The 19,554-nt window shown below is 39.1% G+C and overlaps 1 protein-coding gene across 1 annotated transcript in view; it reads left to right on the forward strand.

The window, feature by feature from the left end:
• The window catches only part of csmd2 (CUB and Sushi multiple domains 2), a 295,070-nt gene that overhangs the window by 162,332 nt on the left and 113,184 nt on the right, over positions 1–19,554 (forward strand). The window contains exons 16-25 of the mRNA XM_057828476.1: positions 3,116–3,310; positions 6,365–6,503; positions 8,936–9,123; positions 9,682–9,870; positions 10,062–10,178; positions 11,415–11,630; positions 11,734–11,922; positions 18,064–18,233; positions 18,359–18,515; positions 18,706–18,897. Of these exons, the coding sequence (XP_057684459.1) occupies positions 3,116–3,310; positions 6,365–6,503; positions 8,936–9,123; positions 9,682–9,870; positions 10,062–10,178; positions 11,415–11,630; positions 11,734–11,922; positions 18,064–18,233; positions 18,359–18,515; positions 18,706–18,897 (1,752 nt within the window). The remainder of the gene's footprint in view (positions 1–3,115; positions 3,311–6,364; positions 6,504–8,935; positions 9,124–9,681; positions 9,871–10,061; positions 10,179–11,414; positions 11,631–11,733; positions 11,923–18,063; positions 18,234–18,358; positions 18,516–18,705; positions 18,898–19,554) is intronic.

Below are 19,554 nucleotides of genomic sequence, written 5' to 3' on the forward strand. Positions count from 1 at the left end.
GACACAGGGCCGATTAATAGGGGGCCTATCTCCGTCACAGCTGACCGAGTGGAAACGGAGACAAAGAACTATTCAGTTGAAAATTATTGTGAATAAATGCTTAAATCCCTGAATCCCTTAAAGTTGTTGATGTAAAACAGTCTCGATTCTTGGTTAAAAGCAAAAAAACGGGCAGTTAGCATTTATTTTACATAAATATGTCGAATGTGCTGCTGGTCTTTAAGCCACTGTTGTGCTGTCTTATCACCACATAGAGCTTTTTACGGTGAAAATTCTTGCAAATAAATGCGTAGCTCCCTGAATTCTTTATAGATATGGATGTAAAATGATCTTAATTCTTTGTTAAAAGAGCAAAGAACTGGGCAGTTAGCGTTTATTTTACGTAAATATGTTGAATGCACTGCTAGTCTTTAAGCCACTGTAGTGCCGCCTTATCACCACAAAGAGCTTTTTTGTTGAAAATTCTTGTGGATAAATTAGGGCTGTCAAAATCATCGCGTTAACGAGCGGTAATTAAATTTTTTAATTAATCACGTTAAAATATTTGACGCATTTAACACACATGCTCCGCTCAAACAGATTAAAATGACAGCACCGAGTCATGTCCATTTGTTACTTGTGTTTTTTGGTGTTTTGTTGTCCTCTGCTGGCGCTTGGGTGCGACTGATTTTATGGTTTTCAGCATCATGAGCATTGTGTAATTATTGACATCATCAATGGCGAGCTACTAGTTAATTTTTTTGTTTGAAAATTGTACAAATTGTATTAAAACGAAAACATTAAGAGGGGTTTTGATATAAACTTTCTATAACTTACTACTGACATTTATCTTTTAAGTACTACAAGCCTTTCTATCCATGGATCACTTTAACAGAATGTTAATAATGTTAATGCCATCTGGTTGATTTGTTATAATAAACAAATACAGTACTTATGTACAGTATGTTGAATGTATAAACCGTAACTTTCGGACTATAATCCGCTACTTTTTTCCCTAATTTTGAATCCTGCGGCTTATAGTCCAGTGCGGCTTATTCATTTATTTATTTATTTGGGTTAATAGGTAAAACTTTATTTGATAGCAGCACCATAAAACTGTCATGAGACCGTCATAATTAAGACTTGATTATGACACTATCATGGGAATTGATGAATGAATGAATGAATGTCATTAAGTATCATCCAGAAAGTTTTGTCACCAACACTCCATTTGTGTCCAGCTCAGATCTTATACATCCATTCAAAAGTGAGATAATTTGACATCTGTCATAAGCATTCATTAATGCTCTTCATGGTATGAATATTATGATGGTCTTATGACAGTTTTATGGCGCCACTGTCAAATAAAGTGTTACCAAATACCACTTAATGAAACAACTGGGAGAGTAACTGAAGAAATAATTAGCACAGACCAAGAATTTTGATTGTTATTTACATTTTTAGTGCTGCAAGGCATATTGTACAACTACAGTGTTGACAGCAGATGGCAACAGAGGTTGACTGTCTCCCCAAAGGGAGCATTGGTAGCCAAAATAAGCTTCTTGAAGCAATGAAGCTTTGCAGCCAATTGGTTCAAAGCTTCATTGTGGTTCATTTGGTCTTATGATGCCGCTGTCCAATAAAGTGTTACCGGTTAATATATTTTGGTGTAAATATCCCATAATTCAGTGAGAACAGCTGCGGCTTATTGTCCGGTGCGGCTTATCTATGAACAAAGGCCGTTTCCTTGTCAAATTTGGTGGATGGCGGCTTATAGTCAGGTGCACCTTTTAGTCCAGAAATTACGGTATCCGTCTTGTGTCTTATCTTTCCATTCCAACAATAATTTACATAAAAATATGGCATATTTTATTGATGGTTTGAATTGCGATTAATTACGATTAATTAATTTTTAAGCTGTGATTAACTCGATACAAAATTTTAATCGTTTGACAGCCCTAGAATAAATGCTTAAATCCCTGAATTCTTTATAGATATGAACGTAAAGCGGTTAATTTCTCCCATTGATTTTGTTTTAAAATGCATGCATGGTACGAAAAATATAATAATTACCTTGAATCCTCGAACAAATCACTCCAGAGACAATCCTTCCTGCTTGTATGCGGTACAGCTTTCGTATTTTTTCAACCTAAATCTGGCGTCGGATCGCTGCTTGAGTTTGAGAATAACTGCGACTGACTTTGACCGACCGAAGCGGAGTGTGGGGCGGCCCCCGACTTGAAGGCGTGGCGCATTGTCTGGGGAATGTGTCCCGTCAATATCATTATGAATTCTATGGTGTCTCCATACTCCTGTGATCCTGTCGTTGAAAACATGACCTCGTCTTTGAGGTAATGAAACAGATGTGCCTACAAAAAAAAAAAGCACTTGTCACCTTCACTTTCAAATTTGTCCCACCCTTTCCACGCCCCCACACCGCCCAAAAAAGATTGGTTGCCAAATAAACCATCTGGTGTGTTGTTGATGTCGGTTTGATAGTTTAAAGTTCCTAACGATGATTTCAAAATAATTTTGACTGTAACAAAGGCAACACAAATCACCCTATCGAGAAAGGGACTGCATTGTGAAAGACACATGGCGGCTCATGCATTATAATGAGAAAGTTCTAAGGGGATCCGAGGAATGTATAACTAATACAGCTTGGTGACAGGAGCTGTCAATTGAAGGTGCCGCTTCGTTCCAGAGGACAATGTAATCTGACTACAAGACAGTTTTTGCCCCATCATTCACATTAATTAAGGAACTACTGCACTGCATTGGGACCATTTTGGGTGGGTTAATAAATATCAGCATGATGGATGATGTGCAGCTCACATTCTGTTTGGGTTCAGTGGATCCATGTGGGGGATACATCAACACCTACGCATCACCGAGCTGTGTGTGTCTTAGAGTTAGTGAGAAAGTAACATAGGTGATATATTGGTTGACTTTTCTTTGTTCCAGGGTTTTGACTCTCACTAGTGGATATGTGTCTCTGCAGTTGAACTTGCTCAATTATGCTATAACTTATTTTGAATTATGACAGCAAACACACCTTTGTGAATAAAACTGCAACTAACATGTAATTTGTTTCTTTTTTATTGCTCTCATTCTTATATTCTGCACATTATAATAGCATTTCGCCACAATGAGTGCCCTGACCCAGGAGTCCCGGTCAATGGGAAGCGGTTTGGTGAAAGCCTTCAGCTTGGAAGCTCTATCTCTTTCATATGTGAGGAGGGATTTGTTAAGACCCATGGCTCACAAACAATATCCTGCATCCTCAAGGATGGCAATGTGGTGTGGGACAATGCAGTTCCACGATGTGAAGGTGAGAAATCTATTATCAACATATTTGCATTAAGATATTGACATTGAAAGCTCTTATGCACGCTGAATATGTATATATGTATATAGATGAAAAAAAAAATGCTATTTACAGCGTTTATCAGGCATTTTCATATACAGTATATATGGCGGAAAATAGACAAGGCTGAACAAGTAGTTTCTGCTCTTGCACCCCTCTTTAAAATAAACTGCTGTATTTTAAGCCAAAAGAACTGTTGTGTTTGATAGAACAATATGTCTGTTTGCTGCCATTGCAGTTTCATGGCACATTAAGCCCCCGAACTATTTTTAATTTGTCTGTTTTATCTTGAAGACCCCAGTTTACAGACACCGCGCAACACAGGCATTAAATTAAGATAAGTAATTATATTTATTATTCAAAATGTGTATCATTGTTAGCTTTCAATCATTAAATGATGTCTAATATTTAGTTTAAAAAAAAAAAAAAAAAAAAAAAAAAAACTTTATAAAATTATTCAATCACATATTTTAAACTTTTAATGAAATTGGGGAAAAAAATTAAAAAGTGTAAACTGGTCACAGATATCTACCTCATAATTATCGCTCAATTGAATTTTTTTTTTTTTTTTGTTACTTTCACATTTACCCGATATTTTAGATGACAAATAATCGATTCAAACAAAGAAAAATGGAATAAAAATGTTTAAAAGGTTAAATATTTGAAAAAGAAAATCTCGACCATTACTTGGTTTGGGATTTCTGCATTGCGACCCTTGTTATATTATCGTGTTTCACCTATAAAATCCCCAAAAAGTCTGGCTGTGGCCATTCACAGCTGTGTCTTGACACTTGGTAAGGCATGCTACACGGAGTTTTTGGATAGAAGGTAAGTATGCGATTGTATCTCGTTAAAATTATGTTGTCATTAATTATGCTCTCTCATGCTCTTGAGTTAAGGTTTAGGGGTTTATTTATTATTATTATTATTTTTTTTAATGCCCTCCTGTGCAAAATGTTTTTCCCCCAGAAAATTGAGATTTTAAGCTTTCCAATGATGTATCACACATGCACATAGGACGATTTTGAAATTTGTCTAAATCGGAGCGGAACTTCAAGCCACCTGAGTGTTTTCCCGCCCCATACACACACACACACACACACACACACACACACACACACACACACACATATATATATATACTTAAAAAAATAATTTACGCCCGTTAACGCAATAATTTTGACAGCCCTAATATATATTATTTCAGGGATACTGTATATACTGTTGCCTATTGTAGGGACAACATTAGAAAATTATAATATACAATACAATACTCTACAGCAACCAAACATTACCGAAACAATGTGGATCATACATTTTGTGTTAGGGCATACAGTATCCTTCACTATACTGGGATGATGACTGAATATGTTTACTTGTAAAAGAAATGTTATTCGGTATTTTGTATAGCTCTTCTGTGTGCATGTCAATATCAGTGCAATTGTACCTCGACATACAATCGCATCGTCATACTATCCTTTCGACATCCGGCATAAAATTTGACTCATCATAACATATGACAACATGCTCGAAATACGATTTATGACAGCGTTGCATCTTCATCGTTTTCCCACAAGACGGGCACGGTGGATTTTCTTGTGAGACAAATCATTGAATTGGCTCGACAATACAGCCGGAATATGTCTACAATCTCGACGCTCCTCCTCTGACCATAACCTAGTCAAGTTAAGGTGACAATTATTATTGTAACATCGGCAAGGAAGTCTCCAGCTTCGTCAGGTTTTTTATAATTTATTTTAGAACTTGTGCAACAAAACACGGCTACTGTCTACCAACAACAACATGAAAAAAGAAAGTAAAAACTCTTCTGCACCTCTCTCACTCAGTCGTCAGTCAGATAGTGTGTTCAAGAATAGCATGCAAAACACAACCACCACATTAGAACCCAATTTTGATTTGTATTTATAATTTATTTATTTTGATATTTGTAATTGATATTTGTAATTGTACCAGCAGTATTTATTAAGGACCTAGCGCCGGTTTTTGGGCTGTGGAACAAATTACCGTATTGGCTGAAAAAGTGGGGGTTGTCTTATATTCGCGGTCTAGACATTATACCCATTCACAACACTAGATGGCGCCAGATATCATTGAAGCGATGTTCTGTCATGACAGAGCTTAGCTACTCTCAAGTTTAACCAGTTTGCATTATTTTATTGCAATGTTTTTCCTTCTTCAGATTTTTTTCAAGATTACATTTACAGTTAGACTTCCCTTTGATGGTTAATGCAGTTATTGCAATTTTGTTGTTTTATCACAATAGATTGGTTTATTTACATTTGAAAAACCAGAAGCCATTCATTTATGAATGTGATTGCACTTTAGTTTACATATTTAAATCTTCAGATATCAAGATTTGAATGAGGCAAAATAACATGCTTTTTCTCTCAAATATATTGTTATAATCATTTGTTTCAGATGTACTGTAATTATTTTCTGTATAAAAATTAATTTGGTGTTCAAAAAGTCTTTTTTTCAAACCTGAGTCTTGTACACAGGGCTGTCTTATATTCGGGCCAATACGGTAATCGAATTATAATGTATTCTTATGGGAAAATCCCACTCGACATATGACCATTTCGACTTACAAACCAGGTTCTGGAACGAATTAAATTCTTTTGTAGAGGTACCACTGTATGTCCCAATTCAACATGGGCAGTACAAATGACAGATGGGTCAGTTGCTTATTATTTTATGTTCACCTTTCATAGATTGATGGAGGTGAAAATCATTTACAGACTTATGTAAGGGGGAAGACATATGCAAACACATGAATGTACTGTATAATGTATGCACCTGTGTGAGAAGCACATGTGCGATCGGGTCATGTTCCTTGGAGAAATGGTTAACCTTGAGGTGAACTTTCACCAATTTACATTTGCAGTTAAAGAAATGAGATGAGCCCTGGTCTCATTTTCGCGCCCTGTCATATATCATCTGGCTAAGACGTGCCTAATTCCAGCGGGATCTGCTCTGCCTTGTCCTTCTTTCTTCCAGCCCCCTGTGGAGGAGATCTGAAGGCTCCCAGTGGAATCATACTCTCTCCTGGCTGGCCAGAACTCTATAAGGAGGCCCTTAACTGTGAATGGATCATTGAAGCTCCTCCGGGCTACCCCATCAAAATCATATTCGACAAGTGAGTCACCCAGTTTGCAAATGTTTCCTTGTCCGCTATGATTTTATTCCTTGCATGCTATATGTACAGTGGGGCAAATAAGTATTTAGTCAACCACTAATTATGGAAGTTCTCCCACTTGAAAATATTAGCGAGGCCTGTAACTGTCAACATGGGTAAACCTCAACCATGAGAGACAGAATGTGGGGGAAAAAAAAAAAAAACTGAAAATCACATTGTTTGATTTTTAAAGAATTTATTTGCAAATTGTGGTGGAAAATAAGTATTTGGTCAATGCCAAAAGTTCATCTCAATACTTTATGTACCCTTTGTTGGCAATAACGTAGGCCAAGCGTTTTCTGTAACTCTTCCCAAGCTTTACACACACTGTTACTGGTATTTTGGCCCATTCCTCCATGCAGATCTCCTCTAGAGCAATGATGTTTTGGCGCTGTCGTTGAGCAACACGGACTTTCAACTCCCTCCACAGATTTTCAATGGGGTTGAGATCTGGAGATTGGTTAGACCACTCCAGGACCTTGAAATGCTTTATTACGAAGCCACTCCTTTGTTGCCCTGGCTGTGTGTTTGGGATCATTGTCATGCTGAAACACCCAGCCACATCTCATCTTCAATGCCCTTGCTGATGGAAGGAGATTTTCTCTCAAAATCTCTCGATACATTGCCCCATTCATTCTTTCATTTACACAGATCAGTCGTCCTGGTACCTTTGCAGAAAAACAGCCCCAAAGCATGATGTTTCCACCCCCATGCTTCACAGTGGGTATGGTGTTCTTCGGATGCAATTCATTATTCTTTCTCCTCCAAACACAAGAACCTGTGTTTCTACCAAAAAGTTCTATTTTGGTTTCATCTGACCATAACACATTCTCCCAGTCTTCTTCTGGATCAGCCAAATGCTCTCTAGCGAACCGCAGACGGGCCTAGACGTGTACTGGCTTCAGCAGGGGGACACGTCTGGCAGTGCAGGATTTGAGTCCCTGGCAGCGCATTGTGTTACTGATATTAGCCTTTGTTACTGTGGTCCCAGCTCTCTGTAGGTCATTCACTAGGTCCCCCCGAGTGGTTCTGGGATTTTTGCTTACCGTTCTTGTTATCATTTTGACGCCACGGGGTGAGATCTTGCATGGAGCCCCAGATCGAGGGAGATTATCAGTGGTCTTGTATGTCTTCCATTTTCTAATAATTGCTCCCACAGTTGATTTCTTTACACCAAACGTTTTACCTATCGCAGATTCACTCTTCCCAGCCTGGTGCAGGTCTACAATTTTGTCTCTGGTGTCCTTCGACAGCTCTTTGGTCTTGGCCATAACGGAGTTTGGAGTGTGACTGACTGAGCTTGTGGACAGGTGTCTTTTATACTGATAATGAGTTAAAACACGGTCCATTAATAAAGGTAACGAGTGGAGCCTCGTTAGACCTCGTTAGAAGACGTTTGACCTCTTTGACAGCCAGAAATCTTGCTTGTTTGTAGGTGACCAAATACTTATTTTCCACTCTAATTTGGAAATAAATTCTTTAAAAATCAAACAATGTGATTTTCAGTTTTTTTTTCTCCACATTCTGTCTCTCATGGTTGAGGTTTACCCATGTTGACAATTACAGGCCTCTCTAATCTTTTCAAGTAGGAGAACTCGCACAATTGGTGGTTGACTAAATACTTATTTGCCCCACTGTATATATGTGAGTGTGAGTGATTTAGTATTCTTTTGTTCATGTTATGCTTTTCTAGAGGCAAAGAAGTCACTGTAATGCACATTAACATATACACCCCTCGACTAGGAAAACATGTTTTATTGAGTAAGTCCTCATAAGTATTTGATCCCTTTATATGATACTCGATCCCTAAGGGATCTGCACATCCTTACACTAACAGGAATCCACATGCACACAAAGGAGCCCATCAAGTCATGCAAGTAGTCGTGCTTTCCTTTTCTATGCAAGTGTCTGTCAAGGGACACAGGAAAAATGGGGGGGATGTAATCTGCTGCGATGGTTGGATGCTAGAGTGAGAGACGGATACAGTCTGTGAGAGTGAGAGAGAGACAGGGAGTTGTCGGATCAAACGCAACATTAGCGTTTCACCAAGGCTCATCCTCGTGTCCTCATCCCTTGCCTTGATAGCACGCCATGAAAAATGAATCCAGCGTAAATGTTTGTTCGTCTATCATTTTTATGTAGCATCAATAAAATATCACAAAACACTTCATTTAGATAACACTGCTTTGAGTCAGAGCAATTTATTCGGGCCTTTTGAAGATGAAGTGCCTTTGCAAAAGGAAAAGTAGGAGTGTGCACACTGAGGGGTCGCACAAATACACTCAAGGAAGCATATCACTTATAGATTTAATACTAGGAAATGATTCCTTTTGAAATACTTTCTTTGGGCTATTATGTTCTAAATATTCTTAAATCATTTCCCTCATCCTCAGGTTCCGAACTGAGGTCAACTATGATGTCCTCGAAGTTCGTGACGGCCGTTTTCCTTCTTCACCACTGATTGGAAGTTATCAGGGCACTCAAGTTCCTCAGTTCCTCATCAGTACCTCCAGCTTCCTGTATCTCCTCTTTTCCACTGACAAGAGTCACTCTGACATTGGATTTCGAATACGCTACGAAAGTAAGAACTTGCATTGCTGAACTTGGAAAGTCGATGTTTGAGTACGGCATGCACCGAGAGGATCTAATTTGCCTCAGAAAGACCCAAGTTAGATCTAAGCCACAGTAGGATGTGAATGTAAAGTCCTGTTTCCTTAATACAGAAGTTCCTGTTGGATGACTGAGAGTTAGGAAAGTACATGAGCTGATAAATCAGCCAGATATACACTTCTACACTTACACAACTGGCCACCAGATTCTCTTAATTTCTTCTTGTTAGACTCACAGCGGTATCCCTTTGCAATTCACTCTGTAGGTAAATCTTTGCAAAGCATGAATAATTTATTATGAGCCCCACTCAGGCGGAATCATTGCAGGGTTGGAAAGAGGACTAAAACTTCTCCTAAAACGTTTGTTGAGAAAGGATGCTCCAGTAAATAATTAATCAGGGCTGCTTTAGAAGAAAAAAACACTACATTTAAATATTATTTGCCCCCTGCTTGACCTAATGAAGCTAAAGGTATCAACCCGTTCTGTACGTCCATTAATATTTTGTATCGTTTGCACCCCTTCTCTGCAGCCTTGCAGCTGCAGTCAGATCACTGCGTTGACCCAGGCATACCTGTCAATGGACTGCGACATGGAAATGACTTCTATGTGGGCGCCCTGGTGACATTTAGCTGTGATGCAGGGTACACGCTTAGTGATCCAGAGCCTCTGGAATGTGAACCAAATTTTCAGTGGAGCCGCCCCCTACCAAGCTGTGATGGTACGTTCCAGTATGATGACCTAAAAATGAAGACTTGTATGCCAAATTTCTCCCTCGAGCTCGTAAATGCAAATAGGTTTTTCATAGTTTTCTGTGTCCATCTAGTTTTGTTTGTCCCTTTAACACTCGCCTGTCTGCTTCCATTTATCTTCCCCATGCTCATGCTACGTTCCCATTGTCTTTGACACCAGCACTGTGCGGGGGTTATATCCAGGGCAACTTTGGCACCATCCTGTCTCCTGGCTTTCCAGACTTTTACCCGCACAACCTCAACTGCACTTGGATGATCGAGACCTCCCATGGCAAAGGTGAGCAGGCGAATCCTGTGCCGACATGCTAGAGCAGTCAGAACCCATTTACCTTACAATGTCATCTACCTCCTAGTTTAAGTGGCCTTTATGCGTCGCCGAACAAGCTGTCACTATGCACAAGAGCAACACTGATAGGCGGCCTAGGGCTACATAGGCATGGGAAAACTCATTTTATTATAAGAATATAGTGAGCATCAAATTGAGGTAGCCATTTTTTTGTTTAAATTCCTAAATTTGTCTTCTTTTTTTAATTTAACTTGTTTGTTCTGGAAATTTAGAAAAATGCATCCCATAACCTTCCAAATTACCGTATTGGCTCGAATATAAGACGGCCCTAATTATAAGAAGATCCCCTCTTTTTCAAGACTCAAGTTTGAAAAAAGACTTTTTAAAAACCAAATTAATTTTCATACAGAAAATAATTACAGTACACTTGAAACAAGTGATTATAACAATATATTTGAGAGAAAAAGCATGTTATTTTGCCTCATTTAAATCTTAATATCTGGAAATTTAAATATGTAAACTAAAGTGCAATCACATTCCTTTTTTTTCGGTTTTCACATCTGGTTTTTGAAATGTAAATAAACCAATCTATTGTGATAAAACAACAAAATTGCAATAACTACATTAACCATCAAAGTGAAGTCTAAGTGTAACTGTAGTCTTGAAACAAATCTGAATAAGGACAAACTGCAATAAAATAATGCAAACTGGTTAAACTTGAGAGTAGCTGAGATCTGTCATGACAGAACATAGCTTCAATAATATCTGGCGCCATCTAGCATCGTGAATAGGGAGAGTAACTGAGATCTGTCATGACAGAACATCGCTTAAATGATATCTGGTGCCATTTAGCGTTGTGAATGGGGAGAGTAGCTGAGATCTGTCATGACAGAACATCGCTTCAATGACATCTGGCGCCATCTAGCGTTATGAATGGGTATAATGTCTAGACCACGAATATAAAACGACCCTCTCTTTTTTCAGTCTTATTTCAATACGAAAAACACTGTCTTATAGTGTCTGATAGTGTATTTATTTTTAACGTAACAACTTTTTTCATCTACGGCAGCTTTTGTCTAATGGAAACAAAGAAAATGTTAAATGAATGGTATTTTGTCCAAACTAACTGGCCTACAATACAAATGAGAGTACATAATTTGAGAAATTAATGAAATCTTTATATTTTGAAAATGCATCTTAGCTTTTTTTTACTCCATGCTTTTTCAGGTGTCCAGTTTAACTTCCACACTTTCCATCTTGAAAGCCCTCATGACCACTTGTTGGTCACAGAGAATGGTAGCTTCTCACAACCCCTGTGGAGATTAACAGGCTCCACATTGCCTCCACCGCTCAGCGCAGGGCTGTTTGGAAACTACACGGCTCAAATACGCTTCCTCTCTGATTTCTCAGTTTCGTACGAAGGCTTCAACATCACATTCTCTGGTGAAATATTATCATCATTGTTGTTGCTTTTCCCATGTAGCCAGCAAAAGATTCGACATTAGTTTTCTGAATAATATGGTGATGTTTTTGTGTTTTTTTCCAGAATATGATTTGGAACCATGTGAGGATCCAGGAATACCACCTTACAGTACCAGAAAGGGCCTCCAGTATGGAGTGGGAGATGTCCTCATATTTTCTTGTTTCCCTGGTTACAGACTCCAGGGTCCAGCAAAGGTGGTCTGCTTAGGGGGCAGAAGGCGGGTTTGGAGCTCCCCTCTGCCAAGGTGTGTTGGTAGGTGGTCACATACTTTATTTTAGCTTTTGTCACCTCCTTTACATGGCCATGCCACCACAAAAACTTGTTTAATTATAATTGTTCTTCCTTTTTTAATATTTGATTTTATGCGGAACGGAAAAAAATATAATATTTGTGGTTTTCTGAGACATTATTGACTTGCTCTCAAAAAAAAAAGTTGTTTTTGAAAGACAATACAGAGATAGTTTGACTCTTCTATATTCATTACGTTTTGCATCTGCTAATGTGGCCAAAGGAGCAGATTAAGTTCATTAAAAAAAAATCCTGTCACTAGCATGGTTTTGTGACTTTTTATTAACCCTATGTTGACAGCCAACCAGGACACGCCTGCTGTTAAATTTAGGTGAACAGACAGGCACTCTGTATGGCGTCCCTTACCCCAGTCTTGTCCCACACTGAGGACAGCAACTGTAAAAAGCTATTTTATTAATTGTGCTGGTTGATAGGGACGCTGGAGGTCACCCACAGTAGGGGGTGCTGACGATCTTTTTAATTTTTCAGCCCAAATTTGTCATGGTCGCGTGTTTTCTCTAAACAAAGCGTGCAGAATTGTACTACATTCACGTGCTGGATAGTTCACGTACTACTTCTAAGCAGGGGTGAAAGTGAGCGGAAGGAGGCGGAACGGCATACCGGGATGAACTTTTCAGGCGGAACGCTGTTCCGGCATTCGCTGCTTTAATCCCGAAAATATGACGACAACAGTCAAAACACCATGTTTGAAAAAAAAAACCCTGCCACGCTGCCACACATGTATCTCCAATAAGAACAATCTACTAATGTCAGATTTACATACACAAGTGTTGACAACAAGCATAATAAAGAGTTTGTGTAGTGTCATCAGTTTCCACCGATATTTATTATTCATTTATTTACTCTCCGTAGTTCTTCCCAGCATCTCTCTGTATCCGACAAGTAGGGGTTAGATGGGGCCTAAAAAATCCAGCCCGACCCGGCCTGGCCCACAGGTGTTAAAGCCTGACTCGGCCCGATCAATTAACTTGATTTGCAGGCCCGAACCTAAAAAAATACCCCAAAATATTATGTTTTATTTGTTAGGACTCAGGAGACAGAGGAAATGCGGGAATGCGATGCATGGTTGCATTTTGTGTGATCACATTTGTGACGATGCCTGTCCATAAAGATAACAAATTAAAGGGGATGTTGCGGCAAAGGGGGTGTGAAACATCAATAGAACCGTTATGCGCCAAGATAACAAATATTGATAAAGTTAACAGAAAAATCAATCACATTAATGAGCAATTATCGAAAATAGATCGAAAATGACGAACATTACCGAAAGTGTTCCGGAAACAGCCGAATGGGGCGGCGACGTCACGACAAGTGATTGAAAGTCGAGGCGGAGCTAGGTGCCATTGTTTTTTAACGACGAGAGAGTAGCGTTGGGGTTTGTTTGACCAAAACATCACAACAATGGTTCAAAACTGCTGTGCTATGTGGTGTACAAATAGTTATTTATCGGAATATAGTATCCATGAGTTCCTGAACGCGAAAAAAAAAGCTGGACTACACAGAAAATGGGTAAAGTTCGTCCGTGCAAAGAGGGCTAATTTTCTAGACACAGCCTCCGGCACGCTTTTCTGTGGTGCGCATTTTCCAACTGAAAGCTTCTCGAACTATGGACAAGAGAAATCGGGTTTTGCTAAAAGATTGCTGCTCAAAGGAGATGCGGTGCCGACATACAGGCACAGCCACCTAAATGTCCCGAGATATCAAGAGAGAGACGATGACTGCTAAAGGAGGCTAAAGCTAAGCACAGGAGGGAGCAGGCAAGCTCGAAATGGCCAGAGTGAGTACTCTTTTATAATAATCATAAAAAAAAAATGTCACGCATTGGATTCAGGACTCGACACATGTATAAATTATCGTTGGTAAAATATATAGAACAAATCCTCTGATCCCGTTCATATTTGTGTCTGTTGGCAGAGCGAAAAGCTATGATAGCGCAATAAATGATAATTATTCTATGCATTCCTTTATTTTGCAGTCACGGTGTATCAGCTTCACAAAAAGAAATGCAAAACAAATCATTGGTGTTTCCCACACGATCTGCTGCCGATGTTTCATCAGTGTCATTGCTCCCCTCAATGACCGTTTAATTACGCTGCATTGGCGTTCGTTTGGGCTCAAATTGGGAACCTAAAACACCGATTAAAGCTTTGTAACTCTCCTCGTCACCATTAGATGAACATTCGTTACGTCCTTCTATGTCGTATTCATTGCTGAAACTAGAAACGAAATTGTCTGCCATCATCGCCGCCATTCAGTATTAAAGCACTGAGCCTTTTTCTTGTTGAAGAAACAGCCCTCACTGTCAATTCTGAATTCTCTTTTATTGACAACGAGCGGTGTTTCTTCATGAGGGAACCTGGAATATGTGCAGGACGAACACAATGCATCAGCATAAACAGCTCAAAACACCCCTAATTCTCCCCACACTAGAAGGAATTCTATTGATGCAGACAGGCCCTGCCCCCCTAGTGGCCGGTGGGACTCTCTTCACTTGTCGTGACGTCATGCACACAATCTGCCAGATCTCGGGCGCCGGTCGTTTTAGCTTGACAATCGAGCCAAATTTCTCTCATTTTCTTGTGTGTAATTACACGAAGTGGCATGATATGAATACAAAAGGCATGCGTTTATGGATAAATGATGGAATATCAAAATTTTCCCAGGGCGCTACATCCCCTTTAAAGCCCGTCTTTTGTAACGAATTCTCCCAGTTAAACAATAAAAATTTATACAGTATATTTTATATTTGTGTGTCTATTCTATCAGGCGGATAAACATGGAGTTTTCTCAATGTTTAAATAGTCTATATATTTTTATGATAATTATAAATGCATTTAAACAAGGAAATAACGATGGAAAATTTTGTTAAATATATTTCTCGTATGAGAGCAAAGCTTCACATTTGTTTACATTCAGCGAAGCCGACACAGGTTTCTGCATCTTCAACAATCAATTTGAAGCCTTCCCTTGCCCCACTCTCCTTTTTTATATTCCGTAGTTTAACATCCATGCATTGTTTTAGTATACATATATAAATATATATTTATAAAAAAATAAGTTTAAAAAAAATTAGTGACATTTTGGGCTCGACCCGGCCTGAAATTCGGGTTGGATCGGGTTGGGTTCGGGCTTAAGATCTATCCTCTACAAAAAAAAAAAAAAAGCTTGTTGAATTAAAGGTGCAATGCAACGGAAAATTGATCAGATATTTAAGAGAAAGGAAAGAGATGTTTGTTCTGTATTTTTTTATTTTATTTTATTTTGATTTGATTGATATGATTAAAAAAAAGTCTGTTTGCTTTGTTTTCAAAATATATTCCATTTCACTGTGCATAGTACAAGTCATTTGCACTTTTTTTACTTATATTTTTATTATTTAAAAAGGCAGTGTTTACTGTATATTATCTTCAATTTTAAAGTATAGCCTATGTTCTTGAATAGTTAAAATTGAGGTTTTGCTTTTAAATTTAAGGAAATATAAAAATTAGATTGTGTTTTAGATGGAATTTTGTAAATCAGTGAAAAAGTACTATTTTGAATGGAAATCAGTTTCTCATTTATGCCTTGTTCCAGTGTAATGCAGCAGCTTAATGCATGTATGAAACCTATTAATTAATGAATTCATTCTTCTGAGCCGCTTAAGCTCACGAAGGTCACAGGAGCGCTGGAGCCAAGGTAGTTCCGGCAAGAAATTCTGGCCACTTTCACCCCTGCTTCTTGGCTACTAGAAAGGCAGTGTTCTATTGCAACTACAGTGTGTGTTGGAGTTTTGGTATTGGAAATAAAAGCGCCCGTGTATTATAATACAAATCGCCGCAGCTAGATGGCGCAAAGACACATAAACACATTGAAAACCCATAGGTCCAATAAGCCTGGGTTTAACACCCCCTTTTCACAACACTAAATTAAATTGCACACGAATATCCAACAGCGCTCTACACGATGGCAGCTCAACAGCAACAACAAACAATAATATGGCTACAATGCAAGCATAATTATTTGCCTATTTGAAGACCGCAAATGTAGATTTCCTTTCTGGAGTGTTGTTGATGTACTTCTTCATCAGCGGCTTAAGGTCCATTTTATCCATTATGTCACTATGGATATGCAGCAATGTCTCATACTTGGGCTAGTAATTGCACCAGAATCATCTCCACAGTGTAAATCTGCAGCTAACTTTTCCTCGCTGGGATCCATTATAGTACGATCATCATAATCATCTACATGTTCAACGCTGAATTGAATTTTAGAAAATTTCAGTTTCTTTAAAAGAGAAAATCGCAAATTTGTTTTTGCGCCATGTCAATGCCTCGTCTGCCAAGCAAGCATGGTGTCAGGTCATTATTAATTTTTTACAACAACAAAAAAATAAACTACCAAAACATTTTCCCCTCCTTTACACCAGGGGGTGCAGCAGCACCCTCAGCACCCCACTTCCCGCGCCACTGCTGGTTGATATGTCTTATCCACGTTGGTTTTAAAACAAATATTTTATGACATACAGTGGGGCAAATAAGTATTTAGTCAACCACTAATTGTGCAAGTTCTCCCACTTGAAAATATTAGAGAGGCCTGTAATTGTCAGCATTGGTAAACCTCAACCATGAGAGACAGAATGTGGAAAAAAAAAAAAAAAACAGAAAATCACATTGTTTGATTTTTAAAGAATTTATTTGCAAATAATTGTGGAAAATAAGTATTTGGTCAATATCAAAAGTTCATCTCAATACTTTGTTATGTACCCCTTGTTGTCAATAGCGGAGGCCAAACGTTATCTGTATCTCTTCACAAGCTTTTCCAACTTTGTTCCATGTATTTTGGCCCATTCCTCCATGCAGATCTCCTCTAGAGCAGTGATGTTTTGGGGCTGTCGTTGGGCAACACGGACTTTCAACTCCCTCCACAGATTTTCTATGGGGTTGAGATCTGGAGACTGGCTAGGCCACTCCAGGACCTTGAATGCTTAAATTTGAGTCCCTGGCGGCGCATTGTGTTACTGATAGTAGCCTTTGTTACTGTGGTCCCAGTAGGTCATTCACTAGGTCCCCTCGTGTGTTTCTGGGATTTTTGCTCACCGTTCTTGTTATCATTTTGACGCCACAGGGTGAGATCTTGCATGGAGCCCCAGATCGCGGGAGATTATCAGTGGTCTTTTATGTCTTCCATTTTCTATTAATTGCTCCCACAGTTGATTTCTTGACACCAAGTGTTTTACCTTTTGCAGATTCAGTCTTCCTAGCCTGGTGGAGGTATACAATTTTGTTTCTAGTGTCCTTCGACAGCTCTTTGGTCTTAGGCATAGTGGAATTTGGAGTGTGACTGACTGAGATTGTGGACAGGTGTCTTTTATACCGATAATGAGTTAAAACAGGTGCCATTAATACAGGTAACGAGTGGAGCCTCGTTTAGACCTCGTTAGAAGAAGTTAGACCTCTTTGACAGCCAGATATCTTGCTTGTTTGTAGGTAATCAAATACTTATTTTCCACTCTAATTTGGAAATAAATTCTTTAAAAATCAAACAATGTGATTTTCTGTTTTTTCCCCACATTCTGTCTCTCATGGTTGAGGTTTACTCATGTTAACAATTACAGGCTTCTCTAATCTTTTCAAGTAGGAGAACTTGCACAATTGGTGGTTGACTAAATACTTATTTGCCCCACTGTATGTACTGAAATCTTTCTGCCAGATCTAATATGCAGTATGCATGCAATGTTGATATTCAACCATCATATTGGCATCTTCACTCCTGAAATTATTTTAAACTTTATTACTGGTTTCAAGATTGTTGTTGATAAATGGACAAGAAAAATAAGATTTCTGAGCTCAAGTCACTTAAACATAGTCAGGCTGCACTGTGATTATGTTGATGCACCACTTGACATTCAGTTATAGACCTGACTGCATTCCTCATCTCACCCACCTCCACTCATTCTCCTATGCATGAGAGGATAAATACATACCTTACGAGCAAAGTTACAATCATATAGCGATTGACATGTCATCTGCTCTCCCCAAAACCTTCCACTTTCCACTCTTTCTTTCTGCTCTCTTGTCGGTTTCCCTTTTGCCTCTTTCTCTCTAGCTGAATGTGGCTCCTCCGTGACTGGCATGCAAGGGGTGCTTCTCTCACCAAACTACCCCGGTTACTATGGAAACAACCATGAGTGCATATACTCAATCCAGACGCAGCCGGGCAAAGGCATCCAGCTCCGGGCACGAGACTTCCGACTGGAGGAGGAAGACAAACTCAAAGTGAGAGATGGGAGTTTCCCTCCCCCGTGTGTTTGTAGCTTTCCTAACAATGATAAGAGTTCATGCTCAATGCAGATCATTTTAATAATAACCCTCCTCCACCTTGCTATTCCATCAATTTTCAGGTGTTTGATGGCCGCAGTAATTCGGCTCGTTTACTCGGAGTGTTTACAGGCAATGAAATGCTCGACACAACCCTGAACTCTACCTCCAGCTCCATGTGGCTGGAGTTCATTACAAATGCTGATAATACCAGTAAAGGCTTTGAACTACACTTTACCAGTGAGTAAAATCCCTCCCTCAGACTTAAACCTCTTGCTAGTGGTAAATATTTAATTTTTCAGTTCCATAAGAATTGGTTGCCATGAAGCTCAATGATATAGTACTCTTTTCGTAATGGACTGCATTCTTGTTTCCACTTATTCCTGCCTACAAACAATATTACACTTTTTGCTTGTTTGTTCCTACCAAGGCTTTGAGCTGGTGAAATGTGAGGATCCCGGTACCCCACAGTTTGGCTACAAGCGAGATGACAAGGGTCATTTTGCAGGGAGCACTGTATCATATAGCTGTGACCCTGGCTACACTCTGAAGGGCCCTGAAGTGCTCACTTGCCTGAGGGGGGAGAGGAGGGCATGGGACAGCCCACTGCCACTTTGTGTTGGTGAGTCATGTTGTCATCTATCCTACTCGAGCATGTTTGGCTGCAATCGCTAATATGAACAGCTGGAAATCCTCAGGCAAAGTGCTGGTCATCATTTCATGGTCAGGGTGTTATAACACAAGATATTTGATGTTGGTTTCCTACGGCTCTGGAATCAACTGCAAGGGGCGACAAGCCATAGACGTCATAATGATATTAAAGGGACATGGGGTGCGGGGCCGATTAATAGCGGACCTATCTCCGTCAAAGCTGACTGACTGGAAATGCAGACAAAAAGCTTTTTACATTGAAAATTCTTGGGAATAAATGCTTAAATCACTGAATTCTTTATAGATATGGATGTAAAACAGTCTCGATTCTTCTGAAAAAAACGGGCAGTTCACATTTATTTTACGAAAATATGTCGAATGTGCTGCTAGTCTTTGTCATTTTGGCGCTGCCTTGTCACCACAAAGAGCTTTTTATGTTGAAATTCTTGTGAATAAATGCTTAAATCCATGAATTCTCTATAGATATAGACATAAAACAGTTTCAATACTTTGTTAAAAGAGCAAAGAACCTGGCAATTAGCATTTATTTTACGTAAATATGTCGAATGTGGTGCTACTCTGTTAGCCAATGTGGCGGCCCCCTTGGTACAACAAAGAGCTTTTTGCG

Source organism: Corythoichthys intestinalis, chromosome 22 (genome assembly GCF_030265065.1).
Source record: "Corythoichthys intestinalis isolate RoL2023-P3 chromosome 22, ASM3026506v1, whole genome shotgun sequence".
NCBI classification, from domain to species: domain Eukaryota; kingdom Metazoa; phylum Chordata; class Actinopteri; order Syngnathiformes; family Syngnathidae; genus Corythoichthys; species Corythoichthys intestinalis.